Source organism: Hemicordylus capensis, chromosome 2 (assembly GCF_027244095.1).
Source record: "Hemicordylus capensis ecotype Gifberg chromosome 2, rHemCap1.1.pri, whole genome shotgun sequence".
Classification (NCBI taxonomy): Eukaryota; Metazoa; Chordata; class Lepidosauria; order Squamata; family Cordylidae; genus Hemicordylus; species Hemicordylus capensis.
The window spans coordinates 98,626,411-98,643,205 of record NC_069658.1 but is presented as its reverse complement, the minus strand read 5'-3'; the positions used below and the strand labels follow the sequence as shown (position 1 = coordinate 98,643,205).

At 43.1% G+C, this 16,795-nt stretch overlaps 1 protein-coding gene across 3 annotated transcripts in view; it reads right to left on the bottom strand.

Moving 5' to 3' along the window:
- Positions 1-359: 359 nt before the first annotated feature.
- Positions 360-16,795, bottom strand: part of RASEF (RAS and EF-hand domain containing) — a 53,014-nt gene continuing 36,578 nt past the window's right edge. For all 3 annotated transcript variants that reach the window (XM_053303582.1, XM_053303583.1, XM_053303584.1), the window contains exons 14-17: positions 10,265-10,379; positions 9,455-9,574; positions 8,551-8,627; positions 360-4,659 (exon numbers count right to left, since the gene is read on the bottom strand). In XM_053303582.1, coding sequence (XP_053159557.1) covers positions 4,551-4,659; positions 8,551-8,627; positions 9,455-9,574; positions 10,265-10,379 — 421 coding nt within the window. In that variant the 3' untranslated portion in view covers positions 360-4,550. The remainder of the gene's footprint in view (positions 4,660-8,550; positions 8,628-9,454; positions 9,575-10,264; positions 10,380-16,795) is intronic.

Below are 16,795 nucleotides of genomic sequence, written 5' to 3'. Positions count from 1 at the left end.
CACGGTCTGTCCTTAAACTTTGGAAAAGATGGCCGCCCGTGTCTGGGCGGCCGTATCTTTTTCGGCAGTTCTGAGCATGCACTCCGCGCATGCTCAGAACGGCCGAAAAAGACACGGGCACACGGGATCACACACAGGGCTTTTATTATATAGGATATAGAATATTTAACATAGGAATTTCCTGTTAGGTAAAGTTAGGAAATGAAGAAAGCATCTTCTCAAGGTGATTATGAAACCTAAAGGTTTCTGAAACCAAAAAAGATGGTACATTGCAATTGTTTGAGTATTTCTTAGCAAACAAATACTGTATTAGAAAGACTACAAAATATGATGCTGTCAATAAACACAGTGCTCATTCATGTATTATACATAATTTTAATTCTAAGAAATTTCAGTGTAGTATATTTTTGGCACACAAACTACTAGCATGTGTTAAATATCTGGCTACCAAAGCACAAGTAGATCAAATCTTTAAGAGTACAAAAGCATAAAGCTCTTTCCCTCAAAAACAAAAACAAAAACATGCTAACATTTTTTTAAAATACACAATAAGAGACAAAAATAATAGTTCTGTGTTAAATGCATAAAAATAATCGTATGTACAGAATTTACCAGGAGCAAAAACATATCAAGATTTTTCTTTTTAAATAAATACACAAGGTAATATAGCCACTAGATAAATAAAAATACCAGTATTGTGGTTAGGACTACAAGTTAGGTATTAACAAACCAGCAGAGAAGGGGTGTGTGTTTTTTTACAAATAGCCTGAATTCCATTAACTACTTATACTTGCATACACTTGGGGGCCTATTTAGCTCAGTTGTTCCAACCCAGAGTTCCACCTGTACTCCAGTGGACATATGGACTCTTGTATAAGCAGATTTCTTGATTCAATTAAATTGATGGAGTGCTCCATGCAGCAGGTCCCATTGCATGGAGCTTCACCTTCCACTGAAATGAACAAGGTGTATGCTCACAAAAAGGTAACTTACTCCGCATTAGAGACTTCAAAAAGAGAATAAATCACAAAAAGTCCAATTATGTTGGTTGATGGAGGAGGTAATCAAATCTGTACACATATTGCTTTTGCTGTCATACTTTTATGTGCTTTGGTACTGAAAAAAACATTTCAAAGCAGTACAAGAAAACTCCAGATTAGCTCTGATGCCATGTGGCTTAAAAGGAAAGCTTGTCCATAAATATATCAGCAAGGCTGCTAGTATCAAATATTCAAAACTTTGGTATACAGTACATAAAATCCTATGGTTGTAATGTTTTAAACTAATTTTAACTCATTAAAAAAAACTTTTAAAAAAATTTTTGTTCACATCCAGGACCTGTATCCTAAAGTTATGAACACCTCAAGATTTCAGCTAATGGTATTTCAAAATAGTAAGAAAACAAGCCATGAAACCTAACAACTCTGGGTTTGAGGCTTGAGTTGCTCTGGTTTAGCATGCATATCAATAAAAATAGAGGACATTCTATAAAGATCGGTGCCGGCTTACTTCCATAATTTTGCATTTATATTGGCTCAATTATACAAACTCCCATTTCCCATTCACCCCAATTTCAACTTTTTTGGGGGGGAGCTGGTTTATCTGCTTTGTAGCACCCCCAGAATTAAGCTCAGCATTGCTACATCAGCAGCATCCCATTCTATATTTGTTGACGCAGCAAGTTTAAGCAGCAGGACAATAGCCTGTTTTAGTATGCTGTCTTAATGTAGTGCATGCATTATATCCCAAACACACAATTTTGGTCAACAAGATCATCTCCATGCCCCAGTCCTGTCACTGGCAGATCACAAAGATCTCAAGAAGTGTTTGAGTGTCATAGCTACAAGGAGGATTTCTCACACTGCATCAACCATTAAGCAAAATTGTACACCTCCTCTAACAACCTGGAGTAAGAGGGCAAGGCCACTTGGAGACCTGTCTACAGATTATTTTTAATTTTCTTTTCTAAATTGTTCCAAGTTGAATAGACATGCACAAATGTGAACAACTAACAATTGTTGTTTTCATTCACAGACATCTATATATTTAATTCACTTAGCTAGAACGACAGAATGCCTGGGGATGCATGCAGATGGTCTCGCATGCTTTCACGAGATTGAGTGAGAGTTGCAAGCACCATCTTGATTGGAGGCGGCCCCAGCTGAGCAGGCAGGGGAGAAATAATGGTGGGCGGATGAAAAATAATGGTGGCGGTGAGAAAGCAGAGGAGACTGGGGCAGAAGGGGGCAAGCCGACGAGGATGGTGGCAGCGGAGGTGGCCCCAGCCCACCCGGCCGCAGTCAAGAGGAAAGGCAGTAAGAGGAAAGAGGTCAAGAAAGAAAGAAGTCAAGGAGAAAGGCAGAAAGAGGAAAGACAGCAGGCAGTTGGTGGGGAGAAGAAATAAGGGGAAACGGAGAGGGGAGGAAAGCGAGAAATAATGGCGGTCGAGTGGGCAGGCAGGAGAAACATAATGGTGGTGACGACGTAGAGGAGACTGGGGCAGAAGGGGGCGGGGGGCCAAGGAGACTGGGGCAGAAGGGGGGAGGTGGGCAGAAGGTGGGGGGAACATACTGCCGCACAGATGCTAGTTTCCTTCTATTTCAAAACTGAGAACCTGGTCCCAGAAAAGCAAGTAAAATCTATAAAATTAGGCTAGTTTTATAAGTTAGTTATGGGGGGGGGAATATGACAATGAATACAATAAAACATTTGAAATGTATTATTAAAAAAGCTCAAGTCACTCAATACGGCTGAGACTTTTTCTTAGTGATCGCCAAGAGCTTTTCAGAACAAACAACTTGGATTCCTCCTTCAGCGTCAAACGATATAAAATAGAATGCAATTCTTAAAGTGCACACTGCACGCCATAGTACCTAGATACCACAGGGATTTCAGTCTTACATTTTTGTTACTACAAGATTTCTGTCATAAAATGGAGTTGAACAGGATTCATATTTGCAACACTGAAGAATGCTTCAAAGCACTCTGTTTCAAAGAGAGAGAGGCGCCTCCATAAAGGCGGTCTTTTCAATCCGTCTCTCCCAATAGGTCTTCAGGAGGGGAAGTGACAGGTTGTTCTTGCTTCATTGGAACAATACAAAAGGCTAGTAAATTCTCCGTGTATTAATTGGCTGAGGGTCAGGGCCAAGCCCCTGGTTTTTATAAACCTAGTTTGCAGAGGCTTTGCTGCCCATTATTACCTCTGGAGGCCTTGCACACTGTCTTTTTCCTTTGGTTTATTGAAACTCAAGCCCAGCACAAGGGTGAGCATTTCCGGGTGTGAACTGTCCACTGATTTTAGTTACATTTCAGAAGGCTTCATCAACTGTTTCTAAACTAGGCCTGTGTGGAAGTGTGTTGTAATATGACCAGCCAGTAGGTGGCACTTCCTTCTCCCTGCCTGTACTTGCCCCAGACTCACTACGGCACAGGATGAGAATCCTTGATCCCTGCAGTTAGAACTACAACTTGTTTGCAGGGCAAGGAGATGGTGTCTTATATTTTATGCTCAACTCCACTGAATGATGCAAACTCTGCCATAAAAATGATCTTCCAAAAGATGGCACGGCTTGTTTAAGGCCTAGAACTTGTTTAAGGCCTAGATCTTAATGCAGTGGTAAAGCTATGGGTGAACTATATAACTTCATACTGTATTCATGTGGGGCATCACATGAATGTATGGTGGGTTTCCCCCCCAATCAGAGGCGGGTGGGGAAAAGATGTCTGAAAAAGAGATTCTAACCTAGGCTTTCCCCTAATATGCTAGTTTTTAATATGCAGGATTAAAAAGAAATTAGGGAGCATTCCATCTTTTGAGTCCCCTACAGTCTGAAGTAGTACAGCCCAGACAATACATAATCTTCACTGAGAATAAAGACTTAGTTATCTAAATAAGAATTATTTAGACTTATCTAGTCTTATCAGTTCATTCTAAAGTTCCTCAATGATGCCAGTGATTCTGTACCAAACAGTTGCTCTTTGCAGGGGTGAAAATTTTGTTCAGAGTTGGACAACTCAAACTCCATTTCTGTGTATCAGCTGCCACCATTTTTCTTGTGATCTTGATGCAGAACACAGCATGAACTTTCAAAACAAACATGTTGAGTGTTTTATGCTGGCAATGACATTTTATAAAGATCAGCAAATGTCTTCTCGAATGCAAGTCAGAAAGCAGAAAGTTGACTTTCCACGTTAGCTTAATATTTACATATGAAGTCACAGTAGATGATCTCTTAAAGTCGTTATCGGGCAGGTAGGCTTAAAAAGGCACAGGTGATCTGACATGGAATTGCCGTCTTTAAGGACCAGTGGCAGCAGTGTCTGACCCTGCCACTGGACTGAAAATTGAAACTCTCCAACTTGTTTTTGCTCAGCGTTGTTCCGAAGAGTATGAAGCAGATGAACATCTTTATGGGCCTGGCTCAGGAAGACTGATGGCTCCCCTCTTCCCTTCTACTAATCATCCTGTCCAGCTTATGCCTGAATGCTTCATTTGTTTTGTTTTTAGAAGTGCCATAAAAGTTTCTTTGAGGTGAAAGGGGTCTTGATTTCTAACTGCTGCAACAGTTTTTGGAAAGTACAGACTTTTTTAGTGTTGTACCAGCCAGGTTAGTTACCGAACCATCATCATCTTTCTTATCACTTATTTTCCGTGCTTCCCTGCAAAACAGTGATTAACCATGGTTAAAGAGAGCACTTTCAAAAGGAGGAATACACTAAGGCTATTCACACGACTAGGAGGCGGAGAGGGTGGGGGCGGGGGGAAGGCTGCGTGAAACTTACCTTCTCCCAGCCCCGCCAGACAATTCAGCAACGTTGGCAGGAGTGCAGACAGCACTCCCACGCGATCTGCACTGAGATCTCACACTGTGCAGATCTCCGGAGGCCAGGACGATGCATCCCAACCTCCATGTATCCCACAATACACCTTGTGATGAGCGCAGCCTGAGCACACACATGATCCTAGCGTCGGGGTGAAGGGCACACTGACACCCTTAACCTCAGCTAAAGGCCAGGCTTAAACGTGGGGTTATGCGAGGCAGTGTTGGGATCCACATGGATCCTGGTGCTGAACATGAGCAGCCTAACCCTGACTGGGCTACCAAGATAGGGCTGAGAGAGATTCCTGCCTGCAGCCTTGGAGAAGCCACTGCCAGTCTGTGAAGACAATACTGAGCTAGATGGACCAATGGTCTGACTCAGTAAATGGCAGCTTCCTATGTTCCTACCCTAGCCTGGGTTAGGGTGCTCATGAGAACAGCCTTACGATCTACTAGGGATGTGCCTGAACTGGCTCAGGCAGCCACGGGGATCAGTTCTTTTTAAAAGCAGATTCTTACCTGCTCCTCTGCTGCCCCACCACTTTTCTGGGTGCGGTGCCCACTTTCCAGAAAGTCACATGTGGCTGCAGTGCTGCTCCCAGCAGCATGTGCATGGCCTTTTGGAAAGCGGGCACTACACCCGGAAAAGTGGTGGGGAAGCGAAGGAGCAGGTAAAGGCCTGCTTATTAAAGGAACCAATCCCCGCCCCGCTGAATTGGTGTGAATATGGGAACCCAAACCAGTGCTTCCCTAAAGAGGTGCCGAACCGGTTTGGGCACATCCGTACTGTCTACCATAGCCATTTTCTTTTTTTTAAATCCTGGACTGACTTCTGGTATTAATCTTATGTCTACAGGTGGGCAATTCCAAATGTCATGGAATCAGGCATTTTAGCACTTTGTCAATAACTGCAGCCATAAGCAAAATTTCAAGTTTATGTTATATACACTCACTGCCAAGAGAAAATCACCCACTATAAGGCCATATTTTTTGCAAAAAACCCCAAAATATTATGGATGCAATACACATTGGTAATGGAATCAGAAGCGGTGACCAAAATTATGATTCCATTTCTGACATATTTTGCACATTTAAGACATAATATTTAAGCGTTTCTTTAAAATATGGCCTTACAGTAGGAGATGTTCTCTTGCCAGTGGATGTACATATATAATATCAACTTGAAAATCTGTTTATGGCTACAGTCATTAACCAACTGTAACATGGTTTATTCTGATGTCCTTGGAATTGCCTCGTTGCTAGTTGTATGACAAACCACAAGATAACAATTTCATCATAGAAAAAGGTAGATGACCACTCCAGAATTTTGCACAGTAAGATCCATATCTGTCCATATTCTACTCTGCCATGTTGTTTTTTTCTCTGAGTTTTTTTTATGTCTCTGACAACGAGAGTAATGCAGGACAATTACTGGGAAGAAGGACTTCACAAGTGTCTGACTGATCAGTCTCCAAGCCCATGGAAGCTGATTTCTGTGATAGGATCCTCTTGATAGATTAGGATGTACAGATATAAGGCAGGGGGAGCTATGCATGTGAATCCTGTAAGTGCATGCTTCCCACAGAAGGATCAGGAAGTGCATGTGCAGTGATCAGCAGATGGAGATGAGAAATCAGATGTGTGCCCAGATGCTCTGAATCTTTATCAGCACTACCCACTGTTGATGGACATGCCCCTTCTGTGTGTTGCTAGTTATATGCATCTCTCAAGAAAGGCCAGAAAGGGACCTTACTTCAAAACACGAGGTACTATATGGATAAAGTACACAAATTACATCCTGTTAAAATCACTTGCAGAACTCCAATGGATTATAGTCTCCAAAAGCTAATTTATCAACAAATTTTCAATCAAGTAACGAACAACTGTGAAGCCATTCTATTCTTCATTTATCATAGTGTTAAGATGATGGTTGTAACTGTGTTGTCTGTGCTTGACATTTTCAATTAACTTCCATATTTCCCCCCTTTAAAATATGCCTGGCAATGAATAGCAACCAGGGCATTGAAGTTTCTCTTCCCATATGAGTTATTCACAGTATTCAGTCTTCGAACTCATTGCACCTGGTCACAAATGAGGTGCTATTTGTCAAGAGGAATGGTAATAGAATAAAATTCAAAATGTCATAATCCACAGGTTCAAAATGTTAATTTAGCAAGGAAATCACTCTTCTCCTTTGGAAGCTGCCAGGAAATATCGTCAACGAAAGCAATTTCTTTTCAGGTATGTTCAATAACAATTGCTCTTGAATATATCCCCCAGAAAACATGTTACTCTTCCAGGAATTAACAAAATAGTAAAAGACTGGGTGTAATAAAGAGAAGAATAGTTTAACTCTCAAATACATTATTTAATCACCCTAAAATTAAAGTTAAAAGCCCTGTTTTCTACCCACTATTTAGGATACATAATTGTACTATACTTGCTCCCTGGAAATCTCCAATACATTGCACTATTGAAAAGGTAGCTCTTGAAATTCCTGGAAATGAATCATAACAGAAGGCAACAATTAACTTTGAATTGACATTTCCAGGTAAGTGGATGGTAACACCTCTGCTGCACCTGTTGCCACTGGAAGATAAGGGATTTCTCAATGCTCTGAATGAACAAGCAGCTTTGCCTCTTTCCAGGAACTGAACGTTTATTTCTATTATTTCAGCAGTTGCACTTGAACACAAAAGAGCACCATAGTACTATTGCTATTCTTGCCATAATAATACCAAACTCATTTTAGACATTATATAAGTGTCATTTGAAGCCCCATACATTAAAAGCAACAGAGGGACAAATAATTCACATGGTTTGTGGTATTAAAAAAAACAAGCAACAGCATGTGCTAAGAGGCTGAAAATGTATAAATAATTTAAAAGACTTACTGAACCTTCAGTCCCAGAGCCATTAGCATTTTTTTTAAAAATGGCTGCTTCACGTGTTTACAAGCTTCTTGCACAGCAAGCAATTCCATGTTAAAATTCATACAAACCCTCACATGCACTCATGTTGTGCACTTCTACTTTTCATACCATGCCAGACCTTTTCAATTTAGACCCCGCAGCTGTTTTTGGACTACAACTCCCATAATCCCCAGTCACAGTGGCCAATAGCCAGGGATGATGGGAGTTGCAGGCCAACATCTGCAGGAGGGCCAAAGTTGAGGAGCCTTGCTTTATGCACTTGCAGTAGACAGGCTTTGGAAAGCTGAAACTAGTTTCATGGAGTAATCCTATGAAACTAGTACATGAAGCAATCCCACTCAAGAAAGGCTGCAGTCCTACATAAGCATTATGCCTGCTGCATACATTCAGTGCATGCGGGGGCAACAGGAGCATACCACTTAGCCACAATCTGAGCCAACACATTCACTGGCCATATTCCCTGGGCCTCCACACGTACATTGCTCATCTACAGAAGGCAGCACTGAATGAGAGGAGAAACCCTCCACACATTCAGCGTGGCCCTCTGCAAACAAGCATCCAACATGTCAACACAGACAAGGGAAGTCCTGCTGCCCTCCCCCATACGCTTGCAGTCCACAGGGGGCATGATGTTTGCATAGAGCTTGTAGCAACTAGCAACCTACATGTACATTTCACGTTAATGTTATACCTAAATGCCTTCAGTGCAGGAATTGTGAAGGGCCATTAGTGGACCTGACCATTTGTGAAAGGTCTTAAAAGGGTTTATGGAAAGTGATCCAGGCTTTTCAACATACCGAGCAAGATGAAGAACTGCCTCCACAATATTTGACCCATCTTTAGCACTTGTTTCACAGAATAAGGCACCATAAGTCTAGGAGAAAAACAAACAAAGGCTTAGAGATGCATTTGTGGAAGACTGCCTTCAAAATAAATGTGCAAGATGTAAGAACAACTGAGAGTTCAAGAAATGTATACTCTACACCTTCAACATCACTACTCCCACAGCAGCCAGCAGATTAGAAAAGCAATTTAAACAAAAGAAGCACAGCAACCAATAAGCAATGAGATTATAAAAATGGCAGGTGGGGACGGGGGTGGGGGAGAGTTTGAGAGAATAAAAAGTGGCCTCTCCCCAGTTGTGAAATTCATGTAAGAGTTGGATCCAGGAGAGTAGTATTCCAAAGGTGGTGCACTAGCAGCAAAAAGAAAAAGAAAAGAAAAAAAAGACCCTCTCCCCCACAACACAAGCACTTTGAAGTGTCTTGGAACTGGACTGGCAACCTGTGTACTGGCTTAAGAACCAGCAAATTGGGTTCCACTCAGTAATTTAGCAGCCATGTTTTGGACAAACTGCAGTTTCAGCACTACATACAGAATTCACTACAATACTCTAGCCTAACCCACAGGGAATTTAGTTCGTTACACAGGATTTCTTTTCCTGAATGCTTCCCTATACCTATAAAGGTTGCGAACAAGAAATCACGAGTCAGCAGCAATTTTAAACTAAGCACTCATGGAGCACCATCCAGTGCCAAGTCCAGCCAATGATTCTGAAGTGACTTACAATCACAATCCTTTATGAGATTCTATAAAACTTAATCTCTATATGACACTGTGGTTTTAATAAGCTCATCCAGCCCTCTACTTCATATTATCAAGTCTTTCTTGTTTGTCAGTGACAGGCTGAATAGTGCTTACCATGGCCAGTTTTTCTCCAAAGTTTATTGGCACACATTTCTGTCCTTGCTCAGAAACAACCTGGCGAAGATCTGCTTTGTTTCCCACCATCATGATTGGGATGTTTTCATGTGTTGCATCCTGCAATGAATATAGTTCCATTACTTTCTGATAACCAGAACAACAGGTAATATTAGGGCTTAGGTTACTCAGATGGGAAACCAATATTTAAAATGATGTAAACCACCCTGAGCCATTTTTCAAAGGGCGGTATAGAAATCTATTAAAAAAATAAAATAAAATGAGCATTTCTGCTACCAAAAAACACTTCTGTGGCTATCCTGATATGATCAAGTTAAATAAAATGTAGAAAGATATACAAGGCATTGAAATTGAGTCATGTTGCCCAATTGTAAGATATAAAAATGTTTCCCCATCTGTTCTGAGGAGAGCTTGTGCAAAGGTCTGTGCAAGAAATTACGCAAACAGAGGAATTCCTCTGGATTGGGGGTCATTTTTCTCATATAACACCCTTCTGCTACTCAGAAACAGTCCTTCCATGAGCAGAAGGGGCCGTCTAATAGCAGAAGGGCACCTTTGGATCCAAGCCAATCTCTCTTTCTCACCCCCAATGACTCATTTATCAAATCTACCCCCTTCCGCTAAGGAGCAATACCCCCATCATTGCTGCTTCAGCATAAGAGACTAAGAGGGCACCAGCACAGGATTGAGCTTCCTGACTTATAAGAGCTGCTCTTCACCTTAGCACATTGGGTAGTATGCACCATAAGCATGTTGAACTACAAGTTTTGTATGGTTAAAAATGTGTACCTCAATCATGTCCACCCATTCTCGTACATTAAGAAAACTTTTCTCACAGGTTACATCGTACAGTAGCAGCACACCATCAGCTCTTCTGAAGTAGGATTTAGCAATACTTCGGAACCTTTTTAGAAAAAAGCCCATTTTTTAAAAAAACACTTTAAATACAGAATTTAAATGATCACTAAATTCATTACTGGCCTATTGCAAGTTGTACAAACATCTGTGAGGGTCATTTGACTTTCTACTTAATGAGATAGAAGATTTACATTTCTTTAAGTCGACTGTGGTAATTACGTATTAGAAGTTAAGATAATAGTCCAAGGTTTGTGTTCATTCCTGGCAGCCCAGAACTTTGGGTAGCCTGAACCAACCACTCTGCTGCGGGTGTCTAAAATAATGCCTGCGATGTTGTATACCAGCACCCTTGGACTATTATTTAAAATTATGCAATTGCACTTGCACAGCCATGCTTCTATTATTTTCAATGAAAATATCATTACACAAGTGTGATTGTGAAATTTTAAGTATTAGCGTAAGCATGTTCTTAACACCACCACAGACGTTGTTTTAGACACCTGCAGCAGCACAGATCGTTCAGAACCACCTGTGTTACTCTGCTCATTATGGCAGGCACTATTTTTAGCCTACTTTCTAGTAGGCCTATGAGATCACCTGGCATTCTGTGTGTGTGTCCGTGTGTTCCCCCCACCACCACCATCAACTTCGCAACGCCTAGACCAATATGAACCTAATCGGGTACAGTTGTAGGGACACATAGGGACACCTCAATGGCATAGTTTGTGATGATGTCATCCAAATTCAAAATGGCGGACATGTAAACTGTGGAGGCGCAAGTGGGCTAACTTGTAAACCGCTTAACCGATTTCAACCAAATTTGCTACAGCTGTAGGGACACATAGGGACACCTCAACAGTGTAGATTGTGACAATGTCATCCAACCCAAGTCAAGATGATGGACACGTAAACAATTGAGGCGCAAGTGCACTAACTTGTGGACAGTATAATTGATTTGAACCAAATTTGCTACAGCTGTATGGACACATAGAGATGTCCCAATGGTGTAGTTTGTGATGATGTTGTTCACCTTGATCCAAGATGGTGGACGTGTGAACTTTTGAGGTGCAAGTGCACTAACCTGAGGACTGTCTGACCCATTTGAACCAAATTTGATACAGTTGTAGTGAGTGACACACAGGGACACATCAATGGTATAGTTTGTAATAATGTCATCCACCCTGATCCAAGATGGTGGATGCATGAACATTTGAGGTGCAAAAGATCTAACTTGTGAACCTCGATTTGAACCAAATTTAGTCCAGTTGTAGAGACAGTGCAAGGAATGTAGGTTGAATGTAGGCTTACTAGAACAACTTGTTAATAGTACAACAGCATCTAAGATCATAATTTACCATATGCTAGATTAGGTTGCCAACTTCCATTCAGCATGTAAAAAAAACAGATTGCTTACCTGTAACTTATTATCTCTGTGGGGATCCATGGTCACCCACAACTGGGTCTTCTGCACCTAAGCAGTAAGCCATGGAAGAATATTTAGCTCTGTTTAGGAGCTCATTATCCCTTTAAGGCACAGTGATATCGGATACTTGAAACAGAGCCTATAGTACCAGCAGTAGAGCACCTCCCTCTTCAGTTCCTGAAACAGCTGCTGCGAAGAGACTGACAACATCCAAAGGTAGGAGAAGACAGCAGCACAGGTATGTAAACAGTATTCGTCAAAAAGAAGCTAGTAGAGGAGAAAGCCGGGCAGATATTGTGAGTGACCATGGATCCCCACAGAGATCATAAGTTACAGGTAAGCAACCTGTTTATCTCTGTAGAGATCCATCGTCCCTCAAAATTGGGTGAGTGACTAGCTCCCATGAAAAGGAGGTGGGTGCTAGCGGTTACAGTACTTTCTTTAAGACTGTCTGACCAAAATTGGCCTCTGAAGCAAATCACAAGTCCATAGCATAATGTTGGACAAAAGGCAGGTCCAAGCACCAGGTAAAGTAAAACGTGCCATCAAGTTGATTTCGACTCCTGGTGCCCACAGAACCCTGCAGTTTTCTTTGGTAGAATACAGGAGGCATTTACCATTGCCTCCTCCCGCACAGCATGAGATTATGCCTTTCAGCATCTTCCTATATCACTGCTGCCCAATATGGTACCAGTGGAGATTCAAACCGGCAACCTTCTGCTTGTTAGTCAAGCATTTCCCCGCTGCACCACTTAAGGTGGACCAGGTAGCAGCCCTGAAAATGTCCTTCATGCTGATGTCCAACATGTGGGCAGCTGAGGTAGCCATGGATCTAGTGGAAGGTACCCTTATCTTGGAGGGTGGCTGAACGCCTTGCTTCTTATAACAAAAGAAGATCAACTGAACTAGCCAGTAGGACAATCTTTGTCTTGAAATGGCGAGACCTTTACTAGTCCCCATATAGGAGATGAATAGTTTGTTTGACTGCCTGAATGCCTTTGTGCGGTCCAAAAAGCAAAGGAGACACCTCCTGACATCCAGGGCATGCATCGAACATTCAAGGGGGACAGAAGGGTCACAGAAGAACGTAGGCAACACAATGTCCTGGTTGATAAGAAAGTCTGATACAACGTTAAGATGGAAGGATAACCTTGTCCGGATAGAATTCGGTATAAGGGGAATCTGCCCATAGCACAGTGAGATCACTGACTCATCTCCAGGGCTCAATGGGTGCCCGCATTGGAGGATATAGGTTCCCTTTTAGAAAGCGTTTAGAGTCAGGATGGACAAAGACGGATTTGCCATCCCATCCCTGGTAGTGTGCTGAAACGGCAGCTAGGTGAACTTTAATGGAGGTGTTAGAAAGTCCCAGTCCTTTGAGATAGGTGAGGTAGAGGAATATCTGCCGTATTAAGGCCTTCAGAGGGTCGAAGCCTTTAGAGGAAGCATAGGATGTGAAATGCTTCCATTTGCACTTGTAGGACCTTCTCCTAGAGGCCTTTCTTTCCTTCAGCAGGATGTTGTATAGAAGTTCAGCCTCCACACTGTCAGCGAGAGGAACCTCAGAGTGTGGTGGAAGACCTGACCGCCTTCTCTCGTGAGGAGATCTTGACAAGGAGGAAGGCAACTGTAAGAGTCTCTGCACAGCTGAAGAAGAGCCGGGAACCATGGTTGCTGGGGTCAACAGGGGCACACCAGAATGCGCTGAGTGTGCTCTTGGAGGATCTTTTCTATTATCTTGGATAACAACAGGAAAGGAGGGAAAAGATAATATAGCCTGTTCTGCCAACACAGTTGAAAAGCGTCTCCTAGTGATCCTTTGCCAAGGCCCACCCTAGAGCAGAACGTAGAGTACTTAGTATTATCCACCATGGCAAATAAGTCCACAGTGGATGCAGCCCATGAATCAAAAAGATCTGGCAAAACAGTGTCATTAAGCTCCCACTCATGGAAGATAGAGAAGGAAACGTCTCGACTAAGGGAGTCAGCCAGATTGATTGATTGATTGATTTTATTTATTTATTTAAAACATTTAATATACCACCCACTCCAAAGACTCCGGGCGGTGCACAAAAACATTCAAACAAGGCAACGTTAAAAATTACATTCTAAATTAAAAACTAAAGTAACTAACAGAAAACAAATAGGTAAACTACAGGGCAAAAGCCTGGCAAAAACCAGAAGTCTTCAGTAAAGATTTGAAGATCAGTAAGGAAGGGGCTAAACGAATCTGGAAGGGAAGAGAGTTCCAAAGAAGTGGGGCAGCAACCGAAAAGGCCCTTTCGCGGGTCCGAGAGCACCGAACATCTCGGAAATTAGGGACCGACAAGAGGGCCATCTGAGATGATCTAACCGGACGGGATGTAACTGGATGGGAGAGGCGGGTCTGTAGGTAGACAGGCGCCAAGCCCCGCAAGGCTTTGAAGGTCAGAACCAGGACCTTAAATGTTATCTTCTCCCTTGATATGGATGGCCATAGGTGTGATATAATGCAAGCACCAGTCCCACAGTTGTAGGGCAAGGTTGTTCAGGGACCTAGATACAGTAGCCCTTGGTGGTTCAGGCAGACAATAGCCGTAGTGTTATCAGTGTACACCTGAACCACTTGGCCCTGGATGATGGGTAAAGATGTCTTAAAAGGCTAGGAAAACAGGCAGGAGCTCTAAAAAATTAATGTGGAGCTCCTGTTGCTGGGGGTTCCATGGGCCTTGTGATTTCAGAGTCCCACAGTGGCCATGGACGCGTCGGTAGTGTCCAATATTGTAGGGTTCAATATCTGAAAGGGAGTTCCTTGTGTTAGGGAGTCCAGCTGAAACCACCACGGTAAGTCTTGTAGGATATTACCTGGGACAACTAACCACTTGCTTTGGCTGTCCAGAGTCAGCAGGAAGACAGGAAGGTGACCACCATGGAGGAAATAGCCTGTATGTGTTCTGCAGGTAAGTATGCACGTTTCTCAGCTGCATCCAGGACTGCCCCAATGTACTGGAGGTATGCTGAGGGGTCAGAACCAATTTTTTCATATTGATATCACTATCAATCATATTGATATCACTATCAAGCCCCAGATCTTCCAGAAGAGAGAGTAAGTTGCAAGTTGAACAGTAAAGCTGATTTCTCTTTTGCTATAAAAAGCCAGTCATCCAGACACGGGAAGACTGACACACCTTGGACACAAAAGTAGGCAATAACAGCTGCCATGCACTTCATGAAAACCCTTGGGGCGGTGCTAGGGATGTGCATGGAACCGGGCCAGTTCTGTCCATCACCCCTCAACCCGCCCCCCCCCGGTCTGGTCCAGACCGAATTTTAAACACTTAAAAAAAAATTAATTACTTTTAAAATGATCATCGAGGTGGCGGGGGGTGCACGGAGGTTCCCCCTCCCCTCGCTGGACTTCAAAACGCACCCCTTGGGCCTTTTCAGCCCATTTTTCGGCACGTTCAGGCCTTGCTAAAAATGGTGCAGAGGCCAAAATGGCGGCCGCTGTGCATGCATCTGTGAGGCCTGGCATGACCCACGGCCTCACAGAGGCCATTTGCGCATGCACCGTGGCCATTTTTGTTTTGGTGGCCATTTAAAAAAAAAAAAGGCCACCGGGTGCCAGGCCTCACAGAGGCCTTTTGCATATGCGCAGCAGCCGCCATTTTGGCTGCCATGCTGTTTTTGCTGAAAAGGCCCGAGGAGTGCATTTTGAAGGCCGGCAGGGGGAGGGGGAACCTCCGCGCACCTCCCCCCTCACCGCCTTGACCATCATTTTAAGGGTAATTTTCAAAATGTTTAAAATTAGCGAAACCACACACCCCCCCCGAACCATCAGGGTGGTTTTGGTTCTGGGGGCTATCAAACCAGATGGTGTTTGGTCCGGGGGTTGAACCATCGAACCCCCGAACCAAAACCACAAACCTCAAACCCCTGAATCTGTCTGCACATCCCTAGGTAGTACAGAGTCCAAATGGACGCACCCTGTATTGGTAGGCTTGGGCAACCAAGCAGAAGCGCAAGAACTGGCAGTGCCGCGGACGTATAGATATATGAAAATAAGCAGCCTTTAGGTCTAAAGAGGCAGACCATCCCTCCTCCCACAGCAATGGCAAGATTGACTGTAGAGAAATCATATAAAATTTGGAGGTCAGACAAATTTGTTCAGTTTTCTCAAGTCCAGGATGGGGCGTAGCCCACCATCATGCTTGGGGACCTAGAAGTATCTTGAACAGAACCCAGTGTGCATGGAGGAAGTTGGAACTGGTTCTATGGCATCCTTTTGGAGTAGTGAAGTTACCTCCTCTTCAAGGATAGGAGTTGCATGGGTGTATTTTATGCCCGCGGGGGCGGGTAGAGAATCAAATTCAATAGCATAGCCATCGTGCACTATGCATAACACCCAGGTGCCTGTTATTATGTAGCACCAAGAAGATAGGTAAGGGGTGAGACGGGTGTCAGCAGGGGGAAGGGGCAGAGACACTTCCAGGCCCGAAGCATTAAAAAGACTGCTTCGGTTGCTCTTGTGATTTTGCTTTTTGTTGGCCCTTTGGCACTGGTGGAAGGGGTGTCTGGAATACTGCCTAGATCCACTACAGTAAGAACCTCTAACCTTGGGAGGGTCAAGGTTGGTACCTCTGCTTAAAAGGAAGGTTGATACCTTTGATGGTAAGAGGAAGACAACTAAGACTGAGTGAAGGTCTTGGCAGTAAAGTGCGATTTTTAAAAACTTTTCCATGGTATCATCTGTGTCTTTAGAGAACAATCCTTCCTTATCAAAAGGAAGATTCTCTCTCTTTTTTTTTTTTTTTTCATTTCATTCCTGGCTCCAGCGGAGTAGAATGGAGTCAAGTATGACGGCAAAGTGCAATAAACCCAGCCAACACTTTTGATTCAGTTTCAGTAAGAAGTTTGATGGTGGTCAGCCATTGTCTTCTGAGGTCTGCCGACTTTGAGAGGGTCAAAAGGAACCTGCCCTTGAAGGGCTCAGGTAGAGAGGCTGCTTCTTCCTTCATGTTATTCCATAAGGACTGCTGGTATTTGGCCATGCAGGCCAG